Here is a 26606-nt window from a genome sequence, read left to right as displayed (position 1 = left end):
AACATTCAAACCAGGAACCCTTACGAAGTTGCTCACCTTTCCGTCTTTACCATGTTGGGTTCTTCATTTCTGACAACACGGGAAACCTTCTGTTCATGTTTTCTCTCAAGCAAGCTCATCACTGATTTCAGTACAACGGGGAAGATATTGAGAAACATCTTTACGAAGACGAAGAAAGAATTGCTTCTGTCATGCTGACCACAACGGAAAGCGGTGTCCGCATGGTAAGAAGAAAAAATGCCTGCCGCAACATATTGTAACTTGCACGCTTCCCGCATATTATACTTATAGTATTGGGAAAAAATTTCGGGTAAAAAAATGCATATTTCGTACTGCTCCGAATGCTAGAATTGAACCAGCGCTAAAATAAAGCGACTAGATGAATCTACACTCAAACAAGAAAATCCGGTTAATTGGTTGCATTACGAGCAGACAATGCATGTAGGTGGCAGTTAATTTGTTATATCCCCTAAAACAATGATCCCGTCCGCTGTATAGTTTGTTCTATCAATTTAAAGAGAGAGAGAGAAGGGAAGACAGAAAGGCAGGGAGGTTAACTAGACTGAGTCCAATTTGCTACCCTACACGTGGGGAGGGGAATGGGGAGTGAAAGAGGGAGAGAGAGGACTTAGGTGTAGGATGTCTACAGTCTGGCACTCAAGTCTGTTTCCCTCAGGTAGCGAAAAAGCGCTCGAACTGCTTTCTGGGCCAATGAGCTATGAGGCCAGGCCCCCAAGATCTTCGCTTCCGTACATGGCCTGTCATCCAGTCTATTTAAGGCGCACTGGAGAGTCTCGCGTTGATTATCGAAGCGAGGACAGTATCAATTTAAACTTAATTAAATATCCTACGGCCTTAGCTTTATCTTGCCCGCCGTCTTGTCTCATGTGAATATGTATGGCGCGGCACTGATGAGCTCGAAGTCGCTGGTTTGAACCTTGCCTCAGTGGCCGGATTTCCATAGGGGCGAAATGAAAGAACTCTCTTTTTCTTAGATTTATGCGCATGTTGAAAAAACTCCAAGGGATCAAAACTTATCCGCGGTCCTCCAGTAGGACGCGCGCCATAATGAGCTGGGAGTTCTTTGCACGTAAAAGCCCTTGAACTTATTAAATGATCGATTCATTATTTGATTTATTCTTTTCCTACACATTGAAGGAAGGACTAGTGGGACCTAGACACAGGATCCAGCCTACGCAGATCTCTGACAGATCTGAAGATGGCGTGGTGCCTCATGAGATCCACGAAATTGAGCAGAAGGAAATGTTGGATAAAACTCTCACTTACAAACGCAAAGGTTAGGCTTATTCCTAGCGCCATTTTTTTAATATGCGTTCTACAAAGATAAGATTTCCCATGATGCACTGAAAAAAATCTTGTAGCTATGCATGGTCTTTGAATGTGCCACCATCACCATCACCAGCCTGGTTACGCCCACTGCAGGGCAAAGGCCTCTCCCATACTTCTCCAACTACCGCGGTCATGTACTAATTGTGGCCATGTTGTCCCTGCAAACTTCTTAATCTCTTCCGCCCACCTAACTTTCTGCCGTCCCCTGCTACGCTTCCTTTCCCTTGGAGTCCAGTTCGTGACCCTTAATGATCATCGGTTATCTTCCCTCTTCATTACACGTCCTGCCCGTGCCCATTTCTTTTTCTTGGTTTCAACTAAGATGTCATTAACTCGAGTTTGTTCCCTCACACAATCTGCTCTTTTCTTGTCCCTTAACGTTACACCTATCATTCTTCTTTCCATAGCTCGTTGCGTCGTCCTCAATTTAAGTAGAACCCTTTTGCAAGCCTCCAGGTTTCTGCCCCGTACATGAGTACTGGTAAGACACAGCTGCTATACATTTTTCTCTTGAGGGATAATGGCAACCTGCTGTTCATGATCTGAGACTGCCTGTCAAACGCACCCCAGTCCATTATTATTCTTCTGATTACTTCAGTCTCATTATCCGGATCTGCGGTCACTACCTATCCTAAGTAGATGTATTCCTTTACCACTTCCAGTGCCTCGCTACCTATCATAAACTGCTGTTCTCTTCCCAAGACTGTTAAACATTACTTTATTTTCTGCAGATTAATCTTTAGACCAACCCTTCTGCTTTGCCTCTCCAGGTCAGTGCGCATGCATTGCAATTGGCCCCCTGAGTTACTAAGCAAGGCAATATCATCAGCGAATCGCAAGTTACTAAGGTATTCTCCATTAACTTTTATCCCAAATTCTTCCCAATGCAGGTCTCTGAAGACCTCCTGTAAACACGCTGTGAATAGCATTGGAGAGATTGTATCTGGCTGCCTGACGCCTTTCTTTATTGAGATTTTGTTGCTTTCTTTGTGGAGGACTACGGTGGCTGTGGAGCCGCTGTAGATATCTGTCAGTATTTTTACATACGGCTCGTCTACACCCTGATTCCGCAATGCCTCCATGACTGCTGAGGTTTCGACTGAATCAAAGGCTTTCTCATAATCGATGACAGCTATATATAAGCGTTGGCTATATTCCGCACATTTCTCTATGACCTGGTTATGGTCTATAGTTGAGTAGCCTACACGCAATCCTGCTTGGTCCTTTGGTTGACAGAAGTCTAAGGTGTTCCTGATTCTATTTGCGATTACCTTAGTAAATACTTTGTAGACAACGGACAGTAAGCTGATTGGTCTATAATTGTTCACATTTTGGCGTCCCCTTTCTTATGGATTAGGATTATGTTAGCGTTCTTCCAAGATTCCGGTAAGCTTGAAGACATGAGGCATTGTGTATAGAGAGTTGTCAGTTTTTCTAGAACAATCTGCCCACCATCCTTCCACAAATCTACTGTTACCGTATTCTCCCCAGCTGCCTTCCTCCTTTGCATTGCTCCCAAGGCTTTCTTTACTTCTTCCGGCATTACTTGTGGGATTTCAAATTCCTCTAGACTATTCTCTCTTCCATTATCTTCGTGGGTGCCACTGGTACTGTGTAAATGTCTATAGAACTCCCCAGCCACTTGAACAATCTCATCCATATTAGTAATGATATTGCCGGCTTTGTCTCTTAACGCATACATATGATTTTTGCCTACTCCTAGTTTCTTCTTCACTGCTTTTAGGCTGCCTCCGTTCCTCAGAGGATGTTCAATTCTATCCATATTATACTTCCTTATGTCAGCTGTCTTACGCTTGTTGATTAACTTCGAAAGTTCTGCCAGTTCTATTCTAGCTGTAGGGTTAGCGGATTTCATACATTGGCGTTTCTTGATCAGATCTTTCGTCTCCTGCGATAGCTTACTGGCATCCTGTCTAACGGAGTTACCACAGACTTCTATTGCACACTCCTTAATGATGCCCATAAGATTGTCGATCATATCTACAACACTAAGGTCCTCTTCCTGAGTTAAGGCCCAATACCTGTTCTGAAGCTTGATCAGGAATTCCTCTATTTTCCCTCTTACCCCTAAATCATTGATCGGCTTCTTATGTGCCAGTTTCTTCCGTTCCCTCCTCAAGTCTAGGCTAATTCGAGTTCTTACCATCCTATGGTCACTGCAGCTCACCTTGCCGAGCATGTCCACATCTTGTATTATGCCAGGGTTAGCGTAGAGTATAAGGTCTGTTTCATTTCTAGTCTCGCCATTCGGGCTGCTCCCCGTCCACTTTCGTTTATCCCGCTTGCGAAAGAAGGTATTCATTATCCGCATATTATTCTGTTCTGCAAAGTCTACTGATAACTCTCCCCTGCTATTCCTAGTGCCTATGCCATATTCCCCTACTGACTTGTCTCCAGCCTGCTTCTTGCCAACCTTGGCATTGAAGTCGCCCATCAGTACAGTGTATATTGTTTTGACTTTACCCATCGCCGATTCCACATCTTCATAGAAGCTTTCGACTTCCTGGTCATCATGACATCATGCAGGGGCGTAGACCTGTACGACCTTCAATTTGTACCTCTTATTAAGTTTCACAACAAGACCTGCCACCCTCTCGTTAATGCTATAGAATTCCTGTATGTTACCAGCTATAGCCTTATTAATCAGGAATCCGACGCCTAGTTCTCATCTCTCCGCTAAGCCCCAGTAGCACAGGACGTGCCCTCTTTTCAGCACTTTATATGTTTGTTTTGTCCTCCTAACTTCACTGAACCCTATTATATCCCATTTACTGCCCTCTAATTTCTCCAATAGCACTGCTAGACTCGCCTCACCGGATAACGTTCTAGCGTTAAACGTTGCCAGGTTCGGATTCCAATGGCGACCTGTCCGGAACCAGGGATTCTTAGCACCCTCTGCTGCGTCGGAGGTCTGACCACCGCCGTGGTCAGTTGCTTCGCAGCTGCTGGGGACTAAGGGCTGGGGTTTGATTGTTGTGTTCATATAGGATGTTGTGGCCATAGGTTTGCCATATGGGTTTGAATATATGCCATATATGCCATATAGGCCATATAGGTTTGAATGTGCATAACATTTCAATTTAAGTATTCTTTACTGCTTTACTTTTGATAAGATTACGCCCTTCATCAACTTTAATTTTCAAGCATGTCTCTGCATAGGGATCCTCTGTAAAGGATATCTGAGGATCTTGCGCAAATCCAAGCGAAACATGGCAACTGCGCTTAGTATTCTTGCCACACAAGAGTGAGTCAAGTGCAAAGAAACACGAGAACGACATAAGACACGGTAGGCACAGAGGCGTTGCTAATAAACCATTGTCTTCGCTTTCTTCTCGAAGCCGAACTAAAGTACCTTCAGCAAACCACATTACAGATCACGTGAACCACTTCATAATAAAAAAAAAGTAAACCAGACAGAGAACAAAAATAAATTCAGAAGAGGCGAAAATCGTCACGTAATGCCCAGAAACTTTTACTCTTTTTCAATCAAAGTAAGGGAGGTTTTACCGATGCATGTGACTAAGAAATAGTCAATTTTCTCAGCTTCAATTATTATGCGAGTGGCTTCCCAATCATTTTCGTCAAAGATAGCTATTTTGTGTGGTGTAGGCACTTCTGTTCGAGGTGTGTACGTAACAAGACTATTTCGCATTACAGCTGCAGATGTCCCCAGTGAGAGAGCATCGAACAATGGAGGCAACGTTCCGAGCTCCGTAATTGTGGAAGTATTCATAGTTTCAGACAAAAGGCATCACAGCCACTTCAGATATACGGAGTACCAACTGCGGTATTTGTGCATTATGATGAATGCTGTAAGTGTTTGTTTATTGCGTGTACCGTGCACCGACCTATTCAGTGTGAATGCATGAAACATAAATTAAGCTGTGTGTCGTGTGAAGTAGTGCTTCATTGTCCAATGCGAACGACATTGTGTGATAACCTGGCAAGCTAAAGAAGTTAACATTTCGAGGTATATATATATATATATATATATATATATATATATATATATATATATATATATATATATATATATATATATATATATGTGTGTGTGTGTGTGTGTGTGTGTGTGTGTGTGTGTGTTCAGGAAAGGGTCGACAAACCTTTTGGAAGACGCATTTACTTAGCGTTCTCGGCTGGTCCACCAGCTGCAAACATTTAGTCAATACGTATTCCAAAAGGTTCGTCGTCCCTTTCCTGTGTATGTTACATCGGGTCCTGCGTGCTAAACTTTAAAAAAAGCCCCTATATATATATATATATATATATATATATATATATATATATATATATATATATATATATATATATATATATATATATATATATATATATATATATATATTACCACGTAAAGCCAACAGTCAATGAAGCCAAGGAAAGCATCGGGAAATTAGGTGTAGTTGAAAATGAAATGTAGAAAGTATTAAAAAAAGGGAAATGAAAGTAGATGAAAAGATAAATTGCCCTCTGTGGAAGCCGAACCCACTACCTCCCATAAGGCGTGCGCCGCTCTGCCAATTCTGCTACAGCGACGGCGATCAGTTCGTCCACTAACCTGGGTATTTGTTTACTAGATCTGGTCGTAGGAGTGTTAGCCAGCGCCACTCAGAGTCAAGGTGGGCGGATGTGGAACATCATTTTTTGCCCAATGGCATCACGCAACTGACTAATAACGGCACATGACTAATAAAACCTCGCAAGCCACCTGATAACATCGAGGCTGCCAAATTCGAGACCCTCGCGATTGATAAACGAGAGAAGGGGAACTGAGGGGCTCTATTTTGTTAATAATTACTACGTGTATATATATATATAAATATATATATATATATATATATATATATATATATATATATATATATATATATATATATATATATATATATAGTAACGTGATGGTGACGCTGAAGAACACAGTAGCAATACTGTGAAAGACAAGACTACCTTTTATTGGGCGAACCTCTGCCCACAAAAGAGGCTACACTTATAGCACAACGATAGCGGCGAACACGGTCGGCGTTCGTCGAAAATCTGATCAACGGGTCAAGCGTGTCGGCTTTTATACGTCAATCGTCGAATGTTCCAGACTAATAGTAGGGGCCCGGGTGCCTTCCACAAAGTTCTACACCATTCGCGTCAGGTGATGAAATCAGATAACGTAAGGTTCGGCGACAACAGACAGCGGATAGAAGCGTCGATAACTTTCCAGAAGCTTCAGATACATGAAGGGGCGTCCCACGCTGTGCGATAACATTTGTTAGGCGGCGAAACGTGGTCGCCCGATAAAGATAAGTACACGTGTCATTACCCCCCTCTTAAAAAGCATCGACTCGATGCTGCAAACAAACGAAAGTAATAAAGAAAAGCACTCGCAGCAAAGAAAACAGCAAAATAAGGAAGTTCAACAGCGTCCGTAAAAGGGTTTAAGGCGCACCACGTGGACCACTTCAGATCTTGCGCGGCGCCGCTCTGAATGCGAAATGCCGTCTGGCACGACCTCATAGTCCAGTGCGCCAATACGTCGGATGACCTTGTAGGGTCCGAAATAGCTTCGCAGTAGTTTCTCACGGAGTCCTCGTCGGCGTATCGGGGTCCATACCCAAACACGGTCACTGGCCTGGTACTCGACGAAGCGTCGTCGGAGGTTGTAGTGTCGGCTGTCGGTCCTCTGCTGGTTCTTGATCCGCAGGCGGGGGCGAGCTGTCGGGCTTCTTCCGCGCGCTGGAGATAGGTAGCGACGTCAAGATTTTCCTCGTCAGTGACGTGCGGGACCATGGCGTCGAGCGTCGTCGTCGGGTTCCTGCAGTAAACCAGCTGAAATGGAGTGATCTGTGTTGTTTTTTGCACCACCGTGTTGTAAGCAAATGTTACGTACGGCAGGACCGCATCCCACGTCTTGTGCTCGACGCCGACGTACATTGCTAGCATGTCGGCGAGGGTCTTGTTCAGGCGCTCCGTGAGACCATTCGTTTGCGGATGGTAGGCAGTTGTCCTCCTGTGACTTGTCTGGCTGTATTGCAGAATGGCTTGCGTGAGCTCTGCTGTAAAAGCCGTTCCCCTGTTGGGGATGAGGACTTCTGGAGCACCATGTCGCAGCAGGATGTTCTCGACGAAAAATTTCGCCCCTTCGGCTGCGCTGCCTTTCGGTAGAGATTTAGTTTCAGCGAAGCGGGTGAGATAGTCCGTCGCCACGACGATCCACTTATTTCCGGAAGTTGATGTCGCAAACGGTCCCAACAAGCACTGTTATGCAGTACGTATTAAACAACAGAAAGCTGTATGGCGAGTTTTTCATGTTGCTCTACAATTTTGTCATTGACTATTATAATATACTGATTGACAATTACAACATCAGAATTATAATATTTCAGAATGTAACTAATACTTAAGACCAATTAAGTGATTACGCGGAATGCAAAATATACTCCGAGTACCTCCAAGTGACGGTGAACAGCAGTACCTGGTTCTGTTCAGCTACGTAGCATTTGCATATCTTTAAATCGTGGGGCCTGATAGTTGCGACACCTTGTATATATATATATATATATATATATATATATATATAGCGAGAGAGAGAGAGTGAGAGCACCAGCGGTGTCCTTGGTGGACTAAATAAGCCGCATTGGTTATATTTATATTTAGTGGAAGCGTGGGGAAGATTATGGGTGATCCAAAGTTCGAAGTGGTTGGCCATATTACTGCCTTTCAAGTAAATTACTTAAGCAAGCGTTCCAGACCATTATAAGTGTGGTAAGGAACTATGTAGAATTTATCTACCGGTAAAGGAAGAGCTAATTGACACAGAAATTAAGTTTGGTGAAAATGATGGGAACATTGTGACTCGTTCAACTAAAGATATAATAAAGGTGCGTAGGTGAACGAAGTGAGACCTTTTCTAATATTTCTTGAACAAGGGCTTGTAAGCGTCAAATGTGAGCACCGTTCCAAACGGTTTACTCGTTGGGTCAATCTTTGAAAGTGCGTTTTAATTATGGGCAACTCAATCCCGCTATGCAACTGCTCGAAGGAAACTGATTCGGGAAAGACCGGGCTGTGATCCTGGCTGTGTTGCTCAAGTCTACATTCTCGTTTTTTTCTTGCCTAAAAATAAAAAAAAATAGTAGTGACGTTCGGGTGGCGGATGCACTTATTTCTCTACACCATTTCTGCAGTTTCTTGCGGTTTCTAGCAGGCGCCTAGCAGCTAGTCAATGTACAGAGCTCAACGATTCTAACGCGATAACCAGCCCGCATGACGGACTGGGCTTTTTGTGCCATCGGTGAACACTGAGGGGTCAAGTGCAATCACAATCTGTCACAAATGCCTTCGTTTTAATCGTAAACCACAATACACTTGCCCGCTGTCCCTAGCGCCCTCTGGTGGTGGAGAAAAGCTCTGACCGCCATGCGGACTGATTACTGCGTCGCTGAGCACTGTGCGTGCCATATCATCATTGCCTCTCTCATCTCTTGCTTGACGCCCCATTTCCAGAACGGCCCTGAGGGTCACAATTGCTTCAAAAATAATTCTAAAGTGAGTGATGGGTTAAGAATGTATGAGAGGCTACAACTACAGAAGGGTGCTAGACCTGCTCTTCATCTTTCCCTTACATGGACTGAACACATGCGCGAAGTACACATGCCCATTGAGAGAGAAGAAATATATAAAAGGAAAGTGCTAAGAGAGACGTTTGCAGGAGGGCCTCTTCCATTGGCTACCATGGTCGAAATAAAACGTGCACTTGCCTAAGATTGAAAAAAACAACAACATAATTTACATGTCGGCGCCGCTATGGGTCCCTTGTTTACAGTCAAGAGGAGAGTGAAAGTGTCCGCATATTTTTTGTCCGGAGGTGCAGATTGCGCGTGTACATCTCGGTAAGATTACGCCGCATCCAGATAATCTCGTGTGCTGTCGACTGAATGTATAAAGAATAAAGGTGAGTGACTACCAACTTTTTCAAAGAGGAATAATAAGAATCGAATATCGGATCAAATATCGAAGAGTCAAACACAGACGCAGAAAATTGGAGCAGGAATATTACGCGTGAACCGACTAGTGCGAAACGCACAGTAACTATCAGGGTCAAGGGAGCAGTTTTAAGCATAATGGTAATAATTGTCAATAAAATAATTGCACGAATTTCCTCTCCACCCTTTTAGATTCTGGTTGGAAAGGTGCTTAAAAAAATGACTGCTTGATTACTCGCTTTCCAAGAATGATATATACATGGTAGGCGAAAAAGATGGAAGTTGTCAAAAAAAAAAAAACGAACTGCGGAAGGACTTGTGTGCCGTAGACAGAATCCCATTCAGTGATGTGGTTAGTAGAGAGGTCATTGTACGCGAAGACATCAGAGCTTGGGTTGGCTTTCCTGACGTCGTTCTGATGCTGCTGAATCTTTCTTTTAAAGTTGGCTACCATGTGCCAGCCAAAGGGAAAAGGGGTAGAAAGGTTCAGCAACAGCTAATCTGTGCTCAGCAATCACGCACCTCGTGAACGGGCAGCTACAATCGGCAAGGGGCGGTATGTGTATAACTCACAGCTTACACACACGCACAGTAATATGGGCAATACTGAAACACGATCTAGAACCACAAGCCTTATCTCAACCAGCTTCCAGAGAAAGATCTAACATGCAGCCCAAGACTTCCGTCATAACAGGTCGGTCTAGTCGCTTTGCACTCAGACGAAGGCAGATTGAACAGGATATTCAAAAAGAAAAAAAAAGATTTTTAGGCTAGTGTACTAGTACTAGGCAAAATGTTTACTACATAAAATACGAACTACCGAAATTCCGAAGTTCCTATGTAGAGTACAAGATACCGAGAACAGCATTCCGTTGTTTTCAGGATACTTTCAATAAACAAGACACTGCAAAAACAAAAGAATTTCTACATCATTGTAGCGCTTTATTTTGTCAAACAAAGCAGAGGGTTTAATTACTAAATACTTTTCATTGCCATCGGAAAGCGCTGCTTTTAAAATTTTGCTTAAACAGCATGCTTTTTTTTTAGATAACGCCGCCTACACTGAAAGCCGCTCTACAGAAGAGCGGCGTTGTGCCTAAGAAAAATAGAAGCGCTTGTAGGGTGATGTACTTCAATAATGACGTCACGTCCTGGTCTACAATGTCGTACTCGAATTAGAAGCGTAGTTGTTGTTCAGCGGAACTTTCAGCGTTGTCCGCTGGCGAGTTGTGAAAGGAAAATCTTTGTCGTGTGCGCGACTATGTTGCTGTTTTTCGTTTACTGCAGAGCAAGTTGGCCGTAGAGAAAAATTAGCCGAGTCGAAAAAAAAAAAAAGGTCAAGAACATCATGGAAGCACGGTCGCACACAGCCATCATAAACGTGCGGGGCAGCGTCCCTGCTATTTCTGCGCTGATTTGTGACATTTATTTTCTCCAAATCAGCGCAAGATGACGTCGCAGGAATGGCTCTTCAAGTGCCAGTAGACGGCACGAGTGAAGCACTGAGACAATCCATTCCCGAATCTGCAGAGTACGCATCCTAAATAAAAGGCAAAAAAGAGACCAGGTGGTAATTAAGTAACTGTGCTAAATTCTGCTTTATGAATGTACATCTGAAATACCAAAATTTCATTTCATTTATTTCCGAAAGTGCCCAAGAAGGGCATTCAGAATGTTCACAAAGAGAGAGATGCAAATGAGAGAAAGGCAGGGAGGTTAACCAGACTTAAAACCTCCGGTTTGCTACCCTGCACTAGGGGAAGGGAAAGGGGAAGTAAAGACGGAAAGAAGAGCGTGACAAAAATAAAAACGTGAGAAAAAAAAATATGAAAAGGGATGAAATGGGGTCATTATAGTCTTTCTAATAGGCCACTGTCACGTAGAAAAGTCAACAAAGCCTTGACCGACTTTTGCTGCGACGACAGTTCACGTCGGCATTCCAACGTGAACAAAAGTATCTAATATACTGCAGGGATAGAGCATTTCAAATACGTACAAGCCTGGGTGAATGTGGGAATAGCAAGATAGGAGAAGGGATAGTTATAAAAAGACAAAGTGACTTATTGGTACATGTATACAAGTTTCTTGACGGGCGAAATCCGTAGAAGACAGGCGTTTCACATGAAAATTGAGATGTCAACTCAATAACGATCGGCGAGGAAACATTCATCCTAAAGCAAACATTCTGACAAAGGCAATATTACCCTTGTAGCAGTTCCTAACTTTTCGCATTAATGGTGGTCTGTAGTCGCACGGTAAGTTCCATCGTGGCAGCGCTGTCTGAACCACAGCTGTTCGAAAAATTATCCCAGCCCAATGCTCTGCGACAAAGGGAAGTTTCTCGCCAACGCCATTAAACTCGCGCCTGGTGTAGTTTTAACCACCTGCCAGTTAAACAAATAAATTTTCTGATGCACCACACTTATTTTTCACATTCTTTATATTTAGGCAAACATAAGGTACCAAGCCACGTCAAATCCAAAGGTGAAGCTCCTGCTTACAGGCCTTGAAAGAAGTCAGGTGAGCTTTTTACGATTGTTTCCGCGTGCTCTAGTGCCCAGAATTACTTGCGCTGAACCTGTGTTCACTTTTCATGTGTGAGCAGAAGGAAGACTACATTGTCTCCCCGCAGCAAGGTTACCTGTTCGACGACCTAACAATCGCAATGTTCAAAGCGCACGCCCTAAAACACAAGAAGGAATATGGCAATCCAGATTGCGTCTACCTCATGACAGGGTATTCCTTTTTATTCTCTGCACTCTGTCCTACGAGCCGATGGCATAGTATTAAGTACAGCTAAGAAAAAAATTTCGCACATACTTCATGCAGGCTCAACGTGTTTACCTTCTATAATGGCAAACTGACTGACGCCGGTTTAGGTACGTAAGATTTTATCACGTCGTACGCCATGCGGCACTTGTAGCAAGCGTTTTCTTATATAGAGTGAATCCCAGGGACTTCACTCTCCTTTATCGAGAGCAGGGCACACAGAGACGCACACGCGTGTACACGCAGAAATAAACTATTTTTTTCTGCTGTAGCTTTGTTTTATAGCTTATGATCTGTACTTATGGCGTTATAAACATCATGCTGAATGACTTCCTCATTGCTATAGAAAGGTACGTTCGCATAAAAGTGGTTTAAATTTGTCCAGCTATGGCAACATGGTGTATAGTACTATTCTCTAAAATGACGCCTGCAATGACATGTCCGGCATATCCCCCCCTCCCCCGGGTGCTATGCACTAAGTCATTGTACTGTGTTCACATAACTACTTCGTCTTCTCCCATCTCAATCATCAGCGCCCGCTTTCTTAGCATTAAAGCGCAACATACTATAAGAAAACAAAACACAACGTTGACCCAAAACAATATGGCGTAGAAGAGAGAAACGGATGCATAGAAACGCAGGGAGGTACAAAATGTCAATAAATGCTACGAGTTGGTGCAAATTTTTGTTTGCTAGCATAGGATAGAGAGAGAGAGAGAGAGAGAGAGAATAATGCAGAGAAAGGCAGGGAGGTTAACCAGAGGTAGCATAGGATAGCGTAGGATAGATTTACAAAGAACAGTATGAGTTGTCAAGAAATGCGCTAACGAAACGATCGTTGTATCGGTTGAACAAATTCAGTGAATGTCCACATTTACAACCATTATTCTCTTTCTAGGAATCGGCTTCGTTTCTGGTGTCTGCACAAACCACTTCGTCGCACTCGGGGAAGACAACCCGGGACTCTTCAGTGGAACGCACACTTTTGCCCACGAAATTGCTCATCTGTAAGATCGACCTTTCGCATGCACCTTTCTTTATTTAGGACAGGAACGACACAGGACGCGTCGTCATCTGCATTTTAACTGTACTTATACTGCCAAGACTTCAAAAAACTATGGCATAATGGGATTCTATATAAAATCCGTATGTACCCATATATAGTATGGTATTATTAGAGATAGGAGTAACTACTAAATGATTATATATATAAAGGCAAGAGGCAATGAAGCCAAGGAATGAAAACAGGTATTTAGCTGGGCTTGAAATATAAATGCAGAAAATAATGAAGAAAAGAAAAGTGAAAATGGGCGAAACCATAACTTGTGGCCTCAAAGTCCCCTCATGGTGGACCTGAGCCCGGGTCGTCAAACTTTGCAGGATTTAAAATAAAGTTGTTTCCATCCATAACTTGTTGCCGGTGGGAGACAAGTCCATAACCTCCCGATGCGTTGCACTACTATTTGTGATCCGGCGACGGCCATCAATTCTTTCACTAGCTTGGTGCTTTCTGTTTACTAAATATATCCCTGCGAGTCTTAGCCAGCGTCACTCGGGGCCATGATAGGTGGATGTGGAACATCCTTTTTGCCCGATGGCGTCACGTAACACGTGGACTTAGGAGAGCCAGCACATGGCTGATAAACCCTCGTACGCTACCTAATGGCAACAAGGCTGCCAAATTTGAGACCCCGCTATTGATGAACGAGAAGAATGGAAACAATGGGGCTCTATTTTTGTTAATCTCAACCATATAAAGCCAACAGGCAATCAAGCCAAGGAAAGCATAGGGGTAATTAGCTGTGGTTAAAACTGAAATGGAGAGAATAATGAAGGAAACAAAGAAAATGAAAGTGGTCGAAAAGATAACTTGTCATCGGCTAGGGATGAAAGATTTCCATAAATATTAGACAGTAGCTGTGGTAGCGTGATTAATAAATCTATGTAAACTTTTCTACGCTAAACAGAGGGCGAGTAGTTTTGGAGAGCCGGACGCTCGGTAAAGCAGACAAAAAATTATTTTGTGCATGAGACAAGGCCGAGTAAAATAAAAAAAAAACTGGATGCACTAAGTTTGGCTGGGGCATGAACATTGGTAGCCTTCAAGAAAGCCCCAAATACTGAATGAGAACTACATTAGAAAGAGCAAAAAAACACAAGAACCATGCGTCTTACTGTGAAACACTAGTCCACGAAGCAGCCGAATAACACGTTGAATTTCTTTAAATTTATACAATAAAGCAAGCAGTAAACAGTGATCGAACAAGAGATGTCGTTGTAGCCAACGTTTCCACAAGTGGACGGGTCTTGGCCAGCGATGCAGCTGCTTGCCTGGAAAGCATTTATAAGAAGTTTTCGTGTTCTGCACCCGGCGGACGATGGCAATAATTGAGGGGGGGGGAGTAAGTAAAATGGGGCGAAATGTCTTAATGTGTTGCAGTGAGCTTTTTGGTTCGATGACATGGTGAACCACTGCGCTACGAAGCAATATTATGGACAAGTACGCGATGGACTAGGACACTAGACCGACATGAAGTGCAGGCTGTGAACTCTTTGATGAAAACGACGGAAAAAGTGCATAAATCTAGAGTAGGCAAGATGCAGGCCGTCACATGGTGTTTCAAGTCGTATTCGCACGAATTTGTGTGCTTAGAAATTCGATTTGTGTTTGTCATCTAGTGCTAGGGGTGGTGCGCTAACGCACGTGCCGTTTGATCGCGATTCCGTTTGGAATGATTCGATGATTGTTGATGCATTTGTTTGTTGTAGGTGGTAACGATGACAGTTCCTTTTCAGTTCTGACAGGTAATTACGTTGTGTCCCAGCTTAGTGTTCTCCCATGCGACATTTCTTGTTTGACTACTGTACTTGTACTCGCTATGAAATCCTAAGCCTCTCTTTCCGGCCGTCATTAAGCCTACTGGACTCGAGACCATTTTTTGAGTAATAAGTACTGGGACCGCAGCCACATCCGTCACTGGCACAAAAAGCGAGTGGTGCCCTAGTACATGACTTCAAGCTCACAAGCTTGAAAGACCGCTTATAGTGCTTCTGTACATCCTTCCACGTGCGCTCACTGCTCACTCTCTTCCTCCTCTATTTACCTTTTTCCTTACCTCCACTGTAAGAAGTGAACCGGACGAGCGTCTGGTTCACTTCCGGGTCTTTCCTCTCCTTGCTGTATCTCTACTGTTCATAACTTCGTTCTCATCTTCCTGTGATCCTGTCTTGCTTGGCATGCATTAAAGAAACTGCTTCTATAACTTTCGAGACCTACGAGCAGCTTTAAAGATTTTTTTTAAGAACATAGGTTATTCCGTGTGACGCCTGCCGTCCTTGTGCACGTTGCAAAGGTTGGGAGCAAAACACGACGGAGACGACCCAGACCCGGACATCCCAGGACACCCTGGTGCAATAGATTGTCCTTGGAATGACGGATACATGATGAGCTACGTCAACAAAGGGCCTGAATTCCACCGTTTTTCGCTGTGCAGCTTGGAACAAATCCGCCATGTTATACGGTAAGACTGAAAACAGCTGCGGAATCCCAGCCCTTAAGCGCTGAAGTTCTCCCCTCGGAAGCTTTTATCTATATGTGTGTGAACGGTAAAATCGTTTCTTTCGCCATCCACAGAACAAACTTCGTAAGGGGTTTTGATATGTACAGGAGAACCTTTGCCGAATGCTAGAAGTAGTTCTTTATTTACGCCTTCAATTTTGTTTACTAAGGATAAGTAAATATTAAATTAAAAAAGGAAAGCATTAGACTCATAGCTTTTACTCTGCAGTAAATAGAGCTACCACAATTCTGATAACTTTTTCAATCAAGAATTTTGACGTTGAACAAATAGATTCTGGTTGTTCCAGCGAATCAATTAAAAAAAATTGCCTGTGGCAGGTAGCTCAATAGTGGTCCATGAGTGTACTTGAAGAGGGGCACAACTTGCTAAAAAATCAAGTGAATAATCGGCTAATTAATAGAAATTCACTAGTTAAGTGTTTAAATATTACTCTATGGGCACACATTGCAATTTACAAACTCTAGCCGGGGAGTTCGGGAAGCCGATCCAGTTGGTGCGAATTATCAGGATGACAGGAGTTCCGAAATATTTATTCCCAAACTCTGCGGAGAAATGCATTGGTTTTCCAGTTACTTTTTCGCTTCAATGCATAGAACGACGTCTTGTTAAGAAAGTAATTAGGACGACAGTGCATTTTTACCCCAAGTTTGACGGCGCATGTCTCGTCAATGGTCTCATCCAGACAGTTATTCTAAGAATTTTTGAAAGGGTTCCCTAAAACACCCTGTACCTCATACACTGACCCGCACTGAATTGAATTCTGTGGATTTTAGATTTGACTGGTGATACTTGTTGTCTTGGACATGCTGTTACTGGAATATTGAAGTTAGAACCCTAATTTTAGTTTAATTAACTGGTTTGCGTTTCTAAAAAGTTTGCTCAAGATTCAGGGCATTGCACATTTTTGTTTATGTACATGTTCTCTTGTCCCTTATACTGCCTTGTTCAAAGCGCTGTATGTGTTTCCTGGTGTTTCGACTTTCACGGCTTTTGCTGCATCGCAACTTAATTTATTTCATTTTATTTTAGTGTTGCTTCTGAGCTGAATCGGCCGAACATATTATAGGTCATTAAAAAGCTGTGCAAGCCTTTCTTTCGCAAATGTTTATATTGCATCGTTCGTGCCCATTTTGTATTTCGTTATCTTTCAAAACTAGTGGCCACTCACACAGCTACGCTGCTATCTAAAAAAGAAACCTCGATCACTTAAGCTCACACTAGCATATTTGCAGCGACTGCAGGATATATAATTGCTTTCTTGAAGAAACAAACAGTTTCGTGCCTTTGTGTTCATTTCGATATGCGCGTTTACATGTGTGCTCCTATTTCTTTCCGTCGTTCACATATGCATTTGAGCAGTATATTCACGATTAATCGCGTTTCCATTCGAGTAGCGAGAGAAATTTTCAGATTATTTTTTGAAGTGCCCGACCAGCATAGCTCAGCATAGTAAGCGGATACTTATTTTCCAATATGTTTCCATACAATGTACTCGCTCGCATTCATTTGCGGTCATACTCGTCGGCACTTACGTTTACAGTCACTCCCAGGTGCTCACTTGCGCCCTTGTTGACATCCACCGACACTCATGTTGATCCTCACGCCATGTAGAACCCCATGTCACCTAATTTAGTTCGTGCTCACGTTAACCAACACTCGCTCTCGCTCACACCCCTTGTATTTCACTAACGCTCTTGCCTTGCGCCTGTATATTGAACGTGAGTCATTGTACTCGTGAATGCCGTCCAATGCTAAGGAGTCTCTTTGCTCGATGGCTGTTTGTATTTATTCACTTTCCAGGATTTATACAGGTAGCGGGGGAGCGTGTTAGTGTTACTATCCAAGACTTACCAAGATCTCTCTTGGTCCCGTTAGAGCTGGCTCAAGATTTTCCAGTATTATACCGTGGGGTTTTTTCTCAAGGTAACGTGAGGTCACTGAAAATAAATGTAAAGTGGGGTCTTAGAACCACTACTCAGAGTAATTGATATCGAAAAACAATTACAGGAGTGCGGAATCTTAGTTTTGATGCGGTGCCCTTGATACATGAAAAATCTTGACTGCCCCACAGGTCTGTTAGTACCTGTATCCTCAAAATCGCAATGTTCTACAGGTCGCTTGGTATTAGTTCAATTTTTTGTTAGTTCTACAAGCGTTTGAGATAGTTAAAAGTTTTGTGTTACTTAGGAACTTTTCGTTCAGAGACTCCTAGCGCCAGTGTAACTCACAGGTGCTGCAAACCTCTCTTTAGCAATGTGCTCGGCGAAGATGTGTCTGCGAAGGCATGAACCTATTTGAAGTGCAAAAGATTAAAAGCTACGCATAGGCCAGTGGCGGGGACAGACTAGTCCAGACACAGGCAAAGGTTGATTCTACAAGTGCCTGGGAATTTCTTCATCTTGTGCCACAGACCAGTGCTGTGATGTTTTAGGCCGGGCGAACATGAAAAAAATTCGCATACAGAACCGAATATTGCATTATTCGATTCGTTATTCCAATCGAACACTCATTCTTTGTAAACACGAACATTTTAGGTGCAGTGCTAGGAATCACTGAAATCGCAAATGTCCGATGAATTTAATCTGTGCGGTCACACAATAGACGTAAAACACGAGAAGTTATAACGCAGTGGAAAAAGCAGTACTTAGCTTAGGCAAGCAGACTTTTTGAATAAACAGCCATTATTCACCCCCACCAATAGACTGTGGGTTTGCTCCTAAGGTTCCTTTAGTGGTTTTAAGAAACAGCAGTTTATGACGCTTAGTGTAATAACAGAAACTTCCTATAGTCGTTAATATACTGGGATATGAAGATCGATGGTGAAAACAGATTTTCATTGTTGGAATTTTTTAAATAAAAGTATTCGCTGTTTGAGTCAATTCTGCTCGATTATGGCAGTTTTCGATTTGTATTCAATGCGGTCTCAAAAATTGCTTTTCGCACACCCCTAATGCTACATTCAGGGGCGTTTTTTTACCATAGCATACTGTATGGCTACTAATACACCATGTGTTTTTCGTCTGCGATTGTACTCTCATGAGTGCACCGCTTCAAGTAACAAAAGTACTCCCTCCAAAAAAAAAAAAATCTGAATCACTTCCGTCGCTGCAATTGCTTTGCCATTTCTGAATTTCAGCCGTGTAGGACCAATGTGCTGGAAGGTGTCATCAGCGGGGAGCGTTGTGAAGAGCGTATACCCAGGAATGGCAGTGAGCTTTGAAAAATTTTGCAAGGCTTTGCCAACCGACAAGGAAAATTCCACGTACGAATACGCCACCGTAAGAATAAAACGTCTGCTGTATCAATATTTCGTATTTATATCTGCAGTATAACACCCTCGCGCACAATGCCATTTTAAACGAATGCCTTATGATATTTTTATCTTCATGCTCCTCATGCAGGTCCTTCAAAGTTCCTGTAAAGTGGTGTGTCATTTTTCCAAAATTATCACGTATCTATTTGCTGGTATAAGACCGGAACGCTACAGTGTATCATTCACCATTAAGGAAGACGCGTTGGACTACATGGAATGTGGCTTCCATCACGTAAGCACCGGCCGGCAGACTTACAATTTATGCATGCTTAGCAAACGCCAGCGTAAAGAACTTAAAAATTAAGGAGCTCTCAGGTGACGAACATCAAACTGCAGGGGAGCGGTAATATTTAGAGAGCGACTGCAAGTAGGTGAGGCGTTGTGCATAGCGCAGAAATTTGTGTAGTTAAGCTGCAGGAGCGTTTTAAAAAAAAGGGACCAGAGGCAAAAGACAATTTTATACTAAGGTCACTGTAAAGTGTGACAAAAGGATAAGTGAAAGGCGGGCAGGTTCACTAGCTCTTGAATCACTTGGCTGCCGTACTAATAGAAGGAACTCTGCCGCTTTGATTCTGGAATCACGCTTGTTGTCCGGCAAATCAGCTCAGCAAAAAACCTTCGCTTTCGCTGTGGAGGAAGTTTAAGAAAGACTAATATTATCATCCCTAAAGAGTATTGCCAAAGAAGGAAGGGAAACAGATACGAATTTCTGTGAAAGAAAACAGCATTTGAAGAAAGAGAAGCGCTTGTCTGAAGACGGAACCTGGAACCAAGAACTTTTCGATGCGTCCGGTTCACAATCTACAGGAGCTAACCAGGATCGCAGAGCCAGGCTGAAGCGTAAACACACAGAATATGACAAATATTTTCCGTGGATGCCTGCAAGTTGAGGAAATCTTACATAAGAGAAATGGCGTCATGCATATGAGCATTTAGCAAAAAACTACAAAGGAAACCTGTACATGCTCCTCAGAAAAAAAAAGCTTCGTTAGTTACTTAGTGATGCTCTTGAAATGATATAATGCTTTTAAGCAGAAGCAAGAAAATAACTACCTTTAGTTTTCCTTGAACTTTAGTTGTACTTTTTGCTTGCCTCGCAACATTTATTGGTGGGGGTTATTGGTGTACAGGTGAACAACTAAAATAATTTAATCATGTAGCATAAGTGAAACTGCAGGTGCTCGCGAACAGTAATATACTTAGAAATAGAGAGCAAACAAAGCGAAAACATCCTTCGGATCAGCCCTTCACATGAAAAAGACATTATGGGGTTTTACGTGCCAAAACCATTTTCTGATTATGAGGCACGCGGTAGTGGAGGACTTCGGGAATTTCGACCACCTGGGGTTCTTTAACGTGCACCTAAATCTAAGCACACGGGTGTTTTCGCATTTCGCCACCATCGAAATGCGGCCGTCGTGGCCGGGATTCGACCCCGCGACCTCGTGCTCAGCAGCCCAACACCATAGCCACTGAGCAACCACGGCGGGTTGGCTGGACATGAAAAAGACATGTTGATTGCCCTTGCATCTTCGGCTAAGAATGGCAGTAAACATATATTTAGTTTTCGAAGAATAGTGGCACGAACCTTCATTAGAAAATGTTTCAAGCAATGAAACCACGAAGTTACATGTCAACTTGATGCCACCAATTGTGCTATTTTCGACCGTACAGCAAAACAAAATATCAGCTTAAGACGTTGACAAACTAACACTATAAGGTTTTGGGTTCGGACATGTGACGACACAAATATCGCATAAAAATTTAATATCAGACAACATCACTGCATTAACAATTAGGTTTCACGCTTTTGCACATTTCATTGAATATATACATTCTGACTCTCTCTTTTTGACGTTTCAATTTTGTTGGAAGGGACAGATTATCTGGTAGCTGAGTTCTCGTGAGCTATCAACATTTCTTGAGTTTATTAGTAAAAGTTATACAACGTTAGCAGAAAACTTGTAGATGCGTGCACACACAAAATAACCTAATAGGAAGCATTATAGGTGAAAATAATAGCTCAATACATTTTATAAGCCGCTTTTGCAGTATTTGCATGAAACGGACCTACAGGCTTATTTTTAATTTCATTCTGCCGTTATTCCGCGTGGCGACCGAAGCGAATAAAGTTCCAGTGATGAACACTTAGCGCACTCAGTATTTCCCGCATCATGCGGCACATTCTTGATGAGATTATATTTATCGCGCTTACAGCTTTTTTTAATGCGAAATCATTATATGCCTTTTTATACGAGAAAATCTGCCGGCGTCGGCGTCACCGAAAGATGGTTCCGAAATAGCTTACTGCCCAAGTAGCAAAAACCCGTTGAAAAATGCTCGAATTCACATCAAGTCTCTCAGGGAGGCTCCTGTACACAAAGTAAATTAATGCCATTCAAAAGAAATTTTTTTACATTTTGATTTGGGTGGGAATCGAACCCGAGCCTCCGGGCCGCGAGACAAGCACGCTTCTCCGACGCCACAGCGGCTCCATGGTTACTGAAGGTGTGACCTAGTGCGTGCCTCATTGGGCACGTGACGGTGCAGCCAATTGGGTCAAGATGGCGCCATGTCATAAGTACATAAAATGAGCGCGTTCCTGGCGTTCCGATGTCTACAAACAGTATAATGCTTTCGCATTCCCACACGTAAGCAGTCTTAAGTCGGTCTGCGTGATCATTATAATTGGACACTCCAGTCGCATTTCTGCGTCGGCGTCGCCGTGAGGTTCCGTATCAGTGAAAGCCGGCGAGGGTGCGTCGGCGAACGCAGTTCAATCTCGCGTGCTCGAACAAGAAACGTGGCCCAGATGTGTGCCCTCTCCTGTCACGTGCGAGGTAGGGGGGTGAGGCAAGGTAGGAATGGCATTCTTCTCCAGCGGCTGCTAGGGTGCCTCGATGTCCTCCTCGCCCGCCGCTCCGTACAGAGCACGGTGTAAGAATTTTCACTGTGGTACAGAGTGGAAGGAAGCAAGGGAAAGAGATAAGTAGAAGGCAGGGAGGTTAACCAGAATAATGCCCGGTTGGCTACCCTACACCCGGGGAATGGGAAAGGAGGTAACAAAAATAACAGGGAGAGAGAGGAGGGGAGGAAGGAAGGAAATTGTGGTGAGTTCGCTGCTGTGTGCGGTCTTACAGAAATTGCATTAATAGTCACAGATGGTCGCACAAGCCCGTCGTCCTTAAGAAGCACAAAAGCGCCTTCACCGCTTTATGGGCGGACGGGCGATGGGGGCGGTATTCCAGCAGCACCTGCACAGAAAGCGGCCGATTGTCCAGTTTTTGGAAAGCTTTGCAAGTTCTTGTCTCTCTGCGGTGTATCGTGGACAGTGGCACAGCAGGTGGTCGATGTTTTCTTCGGTGCCACACACCTCGCATGCTGCACTGTCAGTCAATCCAATTAATGTAGAGTATGCCTTCGTGAAGGCAACTCCTAACCAAAGGCGGCAGAGAAGCGCAGCTTCACGTCGAGGAAGTCCAAGTGGAGGTCGGAGTTGCAGGGAGGGGTTAGGTCGATGCAGTCGTGTAAGTCGTAAGTTCGGCGAGTTCCACTCGGTCAGTGTGAGACTGCGTGCCAGGTGTCGAAGCTGCCTTGCGGCGGCAGTCCTCGAAAGCGGAATCGGAACGCTGTGCTCTTCTTGATGTGCTGTGCGAGCAGCGTTATCGGCGGAGTCATTGCCACTGATTCCACAATGGCCAGGTACCCATTGAAAAACGACCTCGTGACCTCTTTGTTGGACGTGATGATAAAGTTTCGCGATTTCGTATGTCAATTGGTCATGGCATCCGTGTCGGAGAACTGAGTGCGTGCACTGCAATGCCGGTTTTGAATCACAGAACACGGCCCATTTTCTAGGTCTTTCAGAATCAATGAATTCCAGTGCTCGACGCAGGGCCGTTAGTTCAGCCGCCGTTGAGGTGGTGAAATGCGATGTCTTGAACCGCAGTGTCATTCCTCGCGTTGGTATAACCACGGCACCACCGGAACTGCACGACGTAGGCGATCCATCGGTATATATGTGCATGTGGTTGCTGTACTTTTCATGCAAAAGAAGTAAGCTCAGCTGTTTTAGAGCAGGGGCCGGTAGATCTGTCTTCTTCTGTAGTCCTGGAATAATTATATCTACTTGTGGACGGCTCAAACACCACGGAGGAAACGCTGGCTTCGCCGCAGGTGCGTACCCTGAAGTAAACGACGCACGATGTGCACTGACAATACCGCTAAATGTTGAGCAGGGCCTTGCAGCAAGCAGTCAGGCTCGCCAAGTGGTGGGAAGGGGTCCTAGCATAATGTCCGAGATGCATACGCATTGTCTCAACGGTAATGCGCGTCGTGATTGGGTAATCCTGCGCAAGGGTAATGGTTTCAGCCGTTGCTGCAGTGCGTGGTAAGCCAAGACATATCTTAAGGTCTTGGGCTTAAAGCAACCTCAGCATCTACTACGACTTTGGTTACGCGAATCGCGGACGCCTTAGGGACGCGTTGCCGGCGCTCGTGCGTCTTGAAAGCGATCTGCGACGTGGTCAAAGTGCGCGCCCGCGCATTTCTCATTTTCAAAGTGATCTGCGATGTTTGCAGAGTGCGCGTAGTGCCGGTAGCTTCGTATGCGTTGTGCTTTCGATGTTTCGTTCGCGTTGAAGAGAGAGATGCATGAAGGTCAATTCGCTTGCGCTGGCCGCGACTCTTCACTCCAGAATCTTAGCAGCCAGTTTCCGCGCTCATCGAGCGAGGTGCGTTCATGTTTACCTGTACGTGCGTGACACCGTGCTGGTTAATTTAGTTAAAACATGTTGGCGGGCTAGTTGGTTTGAGTCCACGATAGAATGCGTAAGCGCGACTGAATAAGGAATTAGAAAGAAGCGGACACGCAAAGACAGCGCTGCCTCTGTGTTCTATTTCTTTCTATATCCTCGTTGAGTTATGCTTACACATTCCATCATTGTTAATTTAGTTACTTAGCGAATGTTTACTAGTTTATACGGCCGATAAAACTGCTATCCTTACTTCGTACAGCTATCTACTAATTTGCTATCGCAATCGGTGCTTCGTCTTTCGGGTGGCACTGCGCGTTTTTTGAAGCATGGCTAATGTGATTTGGTTTGTCTGAGTTTTACTGGTTTCAGAGAGCTTGCGTGTCATTAAGTTACGACTATTAAACGCGCCTTTTGAACAGCACAATGTCGTATCTTCATGACGATAAGTAACCATTACTCGCAGCGTAGCTGCAACTATGCTTGATGGGTTCGGGAAACGGTGAAGCTCTGCAGATGAGCTTCTTTCTCTCGTTGCACCTACACTCGCATGAGCGGACATGTAAACTTTATTTATCATCTAATATCTAAGTTTATGCCTGTAATAAACTTAGCCAGTTGTAAAGTTTGTGAATAGTTAGCAAGCCTATAGTTTTGCGTAGCATCATCACTTTCGTGATACTGGATGTTCATCATACACGCTTGGTTAATTTCATGCTCGAGTTAGGTGCTTAGATTTTTGTAAGTCGTACTGCCTGATTGTAGTAAACAGTTGTGCAAGTACAGTCTGCCATACCAGACCAAAGCATTGATTTTTCTTCAGTTGTATCGGTAATAGATGTTATGGTTTATTTATTACACCTACGCGTGAGACATCGTTCATCGTACATGCATCCGCAATGAATCAAAGTTATTGCCCTAGAATGGTTATTAAGAAGGAGTACGGGCAATTCGCTATAAATGAGGACATTAATATTAGCCATGGCAAAAACTCAGTCCCTTTCGACTCTGTGAAATAGTATGGCCAGCGAAGCTGTGTATGTGGGCCCGTAATGGCGAACTGCACCTCCGCCGTGGGCCGGCCCGACATTTTACTGTCTTCCGGGTCGACCCACGTATGGGGTGTGCTTAAGGCCTGCTGCACGTGCGCCGCGGTTTGAACCGTTATTGCGGTATATTTGGGATCGGTCGACGTTTGGGGCAGACGCCTGCTTAACCTCCGCCGCGGGTGGGCCCGGCATTGCACTATTTTCGGGATCGGCTCACGTATGGGGAGTGCTTAACATCTGCGTCACCTGCGCCGTGGGTCGGCCCGGTATTGTACTACCTTCGGGATCGGCTCATGTATGGGGCAGATGCCTGCTTCACCTCCGCCATGGGTTGGTCTGGTATCACACTATCTTCGGGATCGGCTCACGTATGAAGAGTGCTTAACGCCTTCTTCACTTCCACCGCGGGTCGGCCCGGCATTGCACAATCTTTGGGACCGGCTCATGTATGCGGATTGGTTAACGCCTGCGTCACCTTCTCTCTGCGTCGGCCCGGCATTGCACTGTCTTCAGGATTTGTTCCTACTCGGGGACACGATATTGGAGAGAGTAGCCCTTAATAGCGTCGCTGTAAAAAGTGTTCTTACACGAGGGTTGCAATGTGGGCGTGTTGGTAATGCATCTTGAATAGGCTTCAGTAGCGCTTCTAAAAGACAGGAGTAGAAAACAGGAAAAGATAGTTGGTGTATGTATCCTTTTGTCCTGTCTTTTATTCGCGCTGCCGTAAACCTATTCAAGACAGTTCTTACAAACGAAACTTTTGGTGAGTTTGGCCGTTGTTCTTTGATGAAGAAGGCACTAAACCTGATATTGGTCTTGTCTACAGGTTTGCATACAAGGAGTGTGCGTGAAAAAGCCTTCTGACGTTGAGGGACAGACAAATGGACAGATATCGACTGGTGTCGTTGAGACCTCTTATGCAGAAACAACCCCAATACCGACGACAAAATCTACGACAAGACGAAGGTTCTGGTTGCGGCACAGGACAAGTAGGCCCTGACCAACGCGTTGGTTACACAAATGTGGAATCAGTATGCGGACTTCTAATGTGAATCGTGCACAGTCTGTAAAGAATAAATATTATAATACAACAGCATTGCAGGTGATATATTCTGCTTCGGGGTAAAAGCCCATACCTTTGATTTAGGTAAGAACATCATGATGTCACCTTCTCAACTCCTCTATATGACGCCTTCTAAGGCACTCTGGTGGGCTGCCGTGATTTAGTATTGGCTGTGACATAGCGCTGCCAAGGAAGAGGGCTCGGTATCAAATTCACGCCACGGCGGCCAGATCTCAACTGGGCGAAATGCTAAAACGCCCGTGTAGCATGCGTTGGGTGCATGTTAACGAACCCCAGGAGGTCAAAACTGATCCGCAGTCTTCCGCTACGGCATGCTTCATATTCATATGGAGGTTCTGCCACGTAAAACTGAAGAATTTAATTAAGGAAGTCTTATATTCTTTTGCGGAAGTTGTTGGCGTTTCTTTAATTTTAGTCCCGTTCTCGCGCTATTTATAATAGTGTGTTTGGCACGTGACGTATGCGTCAGATGTTTCAAAAGTAATCTTACCCTGAGAGGAACATGCGTGCAGTCACGGCTTGATGTTTCACAGTCAGTATCCTGCCTAAATAAAGCATGAAAAAAATTAATGGCCTAGTGGTTAGAGCGTTGGGATGCTGTAATGGAAGACATATTTAATTCCGCAATTGGTCGCGTATAATTTTATAGCATTATACGTAGACTTCAACCGATTTGGAGGTACCCAATAGAAAACTCAAAATTGGCTGA

The 26606-nt window shown here is 44.0% G+C and overlaps 1 protein-coding gene across 1 annotated transcript in view; it reads left to right on the top strand.

Annotated features, from left to right (window-relative positions):
• Positions 1-25884, top strand: part of LOC140214446 (venom metalloproteinase BumaMPs1-like) — a 31394-nt gene extending 5510 nt beyond the window's left edge. The window contains exons 2-13 of the mRNA XM_072285803.1: positions 132-224; positions 1159-1297; positions 4067-4069; positions 5029-5183; positions 11796-11867; positions 11953-12083; positions 12177-12226; positions 13015-13123; positions 15470-15637; positions 18834-18975; positions 19099-19242; positions 25640-25884. Coding sequence (XP_072141904.1) covers positions 132-224; positions 1159-1297; positions 4067-4069; positions 5029-5183; positions 11796-11867; positions 11953-12083; positions 12177-12226; positions 13015-13123; positions 15470-15637; positions 18834-18975; positions 19099-19242; positions 25640-25813 — 1380 coding nt within the window. The 3' untranslated portion in view covers positions 25814-25884. The remainder of the gene's footprint in view (positions 1-131; positions 225-1158; positions 1298-4066; positions 4070-5028; positions 5184-11795; positions 11868-11952; positions 12084-12176; positions 12227-13014; positions 13124-15469; positions 15638-18833; positions 18976-19098; positions 19243-25639) is intronic.
• The last annotated feature ends 722 nt before the right edge of the window (positions 25885-26606 follow it).

The sequence above is a fragment of the Dermacentor andersoni genome, unplaced genomic scaffold, assembly GCF_023375885.2.
Source record: "Dermacentor andersoni unplaced genomic scaffold, qqDerAnde1_hic_scaffold ctg00000044.1, whole genome shotgun sequence".
NCBI lineage: Eukaryota > Metazoa > Arthropoda > Arachnida > Ixodida > Ixodidae > Dermacentor > Dermacentor andersoni.
The sequence above is the reverse complement of the archived record's forward strand: the minus strand, read 5'-3'. Positions and strand labels throughout refer to the sequence as shown.